Consider the following 4037-nt stretch of genomic DNA (forward strand, 5'->3'; position numbering starts at 1 on the left):
CTTTCCTTGTAAGTCAATTTCACTTTTTGAGTTGCCTATAATCATTCGGATAATTCACACTGATTATTTTAATTAGTTCGTGTATATATCGTAGTCGACTTCGTTGTTGGGAATGGTATCCAAGGTGTTTGAAATGTAGTATACATAGACTTTTTACCGACAAACCTACAAAGACAAACACATAAACATAGTTATAAAAATGAAAGAATTTAATTTAAAGCAACATATTTCAGAAAAGGTATTTCAGCACTTTAGTTTTCATCATGAAATGACAGAGACGAAAAATAACATCATAATAATTTCTCAAATATAATATATGCAACTATTTCCGATTTATCCATTTCTAAGTCTTAAAAAGTTACTTTTATTTGCAAATAAGATTTGCGAAAAAACATAAATTTTTACTTTGAAAAAACTAAGAAGGGTGCAACTAGTTACGAAGGTGTGAATAGTCGATTACTACTGTAACCTAAGCATAAACATACTTTCGAGGATAAATGTTATAAAGAAAATATAAAGTAGTAATAGTCTGCTTAAATGTTTTCGAAAATACAATTATAGTAAAAAAAAAAATGTTTTCTTTAGATTAAACTTTTTACCAATTGTACTACAATGGTACCAATGTACCAGCAAACTCTTTCAATAATTTAAAGGTTGAATCAGGGCGACAAAAATTTAAAATAAGACAGTTAACAGATTGTTAAAATATAGTAAACAAATTTTCAAAAACTCGTTTTATTGCACATATTATTCTTGTTGGAATTTACAAATTAAATTTTGAACATACCTGTAAATTTTCGGCTTCTTTGAATATATCTCGATCGTTTCGGAACAGAGCCTATATAATGTACAAGTAAGTAGAGGCTTAACGCAAAATGTAATATTTACATACCACATTCTGGAACGACGGCTGGAACAAACGTATGCCTAAAAGACGGAAGATTTTACAGAAGCCCACAATCTAATATAACAAGTCAACAAATAGTTTATGCAATTTGTAGTGAAATGTATTTTATGTTTGAATGCAATACATTGCAAAATATGCATTTCATATTCAATTTAAACAGCTTCCTGTACTGGGGGCTCATAACCTTCGGGGCGGTCGATCACGGCTCCCTCGGAGGAAACAACGGCTTCCACGGATTTGCCACCACCATCGCCATGTAGATCCAGAAGCTTTGAGACGTCGAAGCGCGGTTTCTTCAATACCTTGACTTTACGAATGTAAACATCATGTAATGGATATATGCGCTGACAGCTTTTTTCAATGTCTTTCGCAATTGAGTCCAGAGCAAGTTTGTTAACTAGCTGCTTTAGATCGGCACCACTAACTTCGTTGGTAATAATGTCGGTCATGCGAGCACGAATCTTTCGAACTTGCGATTGTTGAGCATAACATGTTTTGCGCTGAGACTGCTGATCCTTGGCAGTAAATCCGATACAAAACACTCGCAAGAGGTACCCATCTACAGTCTTTGCTTCAACAATAGCTTCAATTAGTGTTTGCCACTTTTTAACCATTGACCTAACCAATATTGAAATTTTAATAAGCAGTTAAATTTGTATGTATGTACATATATAAAGTCGAAAACTTGTGCATAACGCCTACTAACCTGTACTTGTCCGTAGTCAAGTCCATGCCATGAAAGTTACAAAGCACATTTCGGTCTTGAACATCCTCTGCAATCAGACGGAACTTGCGAAAAGAACGTTCTGGATCAATATCCTTTTGCAAGTCCGCTAAAGACACTTCAAAAACGCGACCCTTCAAATAATCCGACGCTATTCTTTGACCCTGGGTACGGTTTACAAGTGTTTTACCGATTTGGCGGGTTTGAAACATATTCGGTGCTTTAACATCGTACCAATCCTTGCGCGAAAAAGGATCCACCACCTTCTTTTTACCGCCCTTCTTGCCACCCTTGGAGAGACCTTTATTTTTGCCGACTGCCATGTTCAACGAATAAACCGGAAAAGGTCGAATCACGTTGACGACGTATGTGAAAAGAAGGAAACCAGTAGTGGTAAACGCCGGCAGTCATTTTAAAATTTCAAACGACGTAGTATAGAATATGTTTGTGTTATATCGGTTTCCCACATTTCATTAGGCTGCGTCGTTCCGAATTTCGTGGCGCAGTGTAGACGTTCACAATGTTTTTAATTAAAAATGGAGCTATTGATATTGGGGGCAAAGTTGGGAATTCTTATTATCTTAAAAAACTTAATACGATTGTAGTTTTGTATAAATCAAAAGGAATAACCCTTTCCATGATTTTCGAGAAAAATCGTTTACCATAACAACAAAATCTTTATATAACAAAGAAAAAAACAAAGCAGTAGCCGTCTTAGGCTTTTTACGCCAGCTATTATTTTTGTTTTATGGTTTTCTTTTTAGTCTAGTCTGGGTTTGTATTATTTTAAAACTATCGGATTTTTCCTAAAATATAAGTGCATTCATTAAAAGAACTTTATGTTTAAATATTTATTCTTACCACTTTTATCTTTTGTAATAAAAACGGAAGCAAGTTACGTTTTGGTCATGTTTATTGTTATCGATTTGATGTTTCCGTTTTTCCAAGACCATCGCACACCATTAGCCATATGTTCGCACACAAATGCAGCCGGCCTATTTATCACAATTGATTTTTAATTAATATATATTTTATATAAGCAAAATATAAACGAAGTATAGTCCATTTTTAATTAATATATATTTTATATAAGCAAAATATAAACGAAGTATAGTCCACCTTAATTCAGATAAATTGGTTGTTGATTTTTTAAATTTTGATCCCCATTTCCAAGTGATTTTTTTATTGAAGCAAATTATTCGATATAATAACGAAACTCTTTTTGTGTGTCAAGGCTGTTTTTTTTATGAACGAACACGCTCGGAGCGAGCAGCGGGCCAAGAATTAAATCATTTTTTAAAATTGTGGACATTTCCCAGTTTGTGGATGTGTTATTGTGTTTGGTTTTATTATTTTTGTCTATTTATTTTTATATGCCATATCTTTAAAAAATGTAATTGAAAATAACCATTAGACATCAAATTTATTTATTGAATGCCCTTATATAGTAAATACAACTTACCTAATTAAGTGGTTTGTCTGCTAAAATATCCCGTCTTTCAAAAACTCGTACATATGTTGCATTATTTAAATTCTTGCATTTCGATACGCGTGTACAAAATTATTCGGTGAAAAAGGATAGTTCTTCAGGAAAGTGGCTGTTTTTATTTCTTATTATTTTTAAACCCGTTACTCGTAGAGTAAAAGGGTATACTAGATTGGTTGAAAAAAATGTAACAGGCAAACGGAAGTATTTCCGATTCTATAAATTATATATACTAGCATCAATAGCTGAGTCGAACGGACACTGTCCGTCCGTAAGAACGTCGAGATCTCTGGAACTATACGAGCCCTGACCACTATTAATTCGCACGGCTGGTGTTTTTACGCATTTGCAATGCGCACATACAAACATATATTTTTCTGAAAGATAATTTTATTCTCTATTTGATAGGAAAAAATTGTTGGTTGTTGTTTAGCGTACAACAACAACAGCATTTATTAACATACACTATTCTTATTATTTTTACCAAACGCTTGACGACTATTATTTCGTACGCTGTTGAAATAGAGTCCCATATTTCTTGCAGCTTAATTTTTAGCGCTGGAATAGTTCTTTGAGGCTCTTTGATTCCCCATCTGACAGCTTTGGTATTGATGGCAGCCAATTTTCTTCCAATATATGCATGTACTTTTCAGCGTTAACAATTCCATCAACAAAATGCAGTTTTCCTACCCCCTTGGCAGATATGCATCGCCACACCATAACGCTTGCAGGGAACTTTAGTGTCCTTTTAAGACAATCTTTATGGTGCGCTTCTGCCTTTGTACAAATAACTCTTCTCCGCGAATCACCCACTCACACATCGAATTTAGATTTATCGCTAAGTATAATGGAATTCCATTGCCTTTGAGTCCAAGATATTCTCAGCTTAGTCCATTCCAAACGCTTCTTCTTTTGAGTGT

The 4037-nt window shown here is 34.1% G+C and overlaps 1 protein-coding gene across 1 annotated transcript; it reads right to left on the minus strand.

The window, feature by feature from the left end:
• Positions 1 to 982: 982 nt before the first annotated feature.
• On the minus strand, positions 983 to 1996 carry LOC6523694 (40S ribosomal protein S3a). The gene is made up of 2 exons (XM_002099536.3): positions 1614 to 1996; positions 983 to 1525 (listed from the first exon to the last, which is right to left on the minus strand). The coding sequence occupies exons 1-2, from the start codon at positions 1952 to 1954 to the stop codon at positions 1060 to 1062; spliced, it is 807 nt and encodes a 268-aa protein (XP_002099572.1). The 5' UTR covers positions 1955 to 1996; the 3' UTR covers positions 983 to 1059.
• Between the last annotated feature and the right edge of the window lie 2041 nt (positions 1997 to 4037).

The sequence above is a fragment of the Drosophila yakuba genome, chromosome 4 (assembly GCF_016746365.2).
Source record: "Drosophila yakuba strain Tai18E2 chromosome 4, Prin_Dyak_Tai18E2_2.1, whole genome shotgun sequence".
NCBI classification, from domain to species: Eukaryota; Metazoa; Arthropoda; class Insecta; order Diptera; family Drosophilidae; genus Drosophila; species Drosophila yakuba.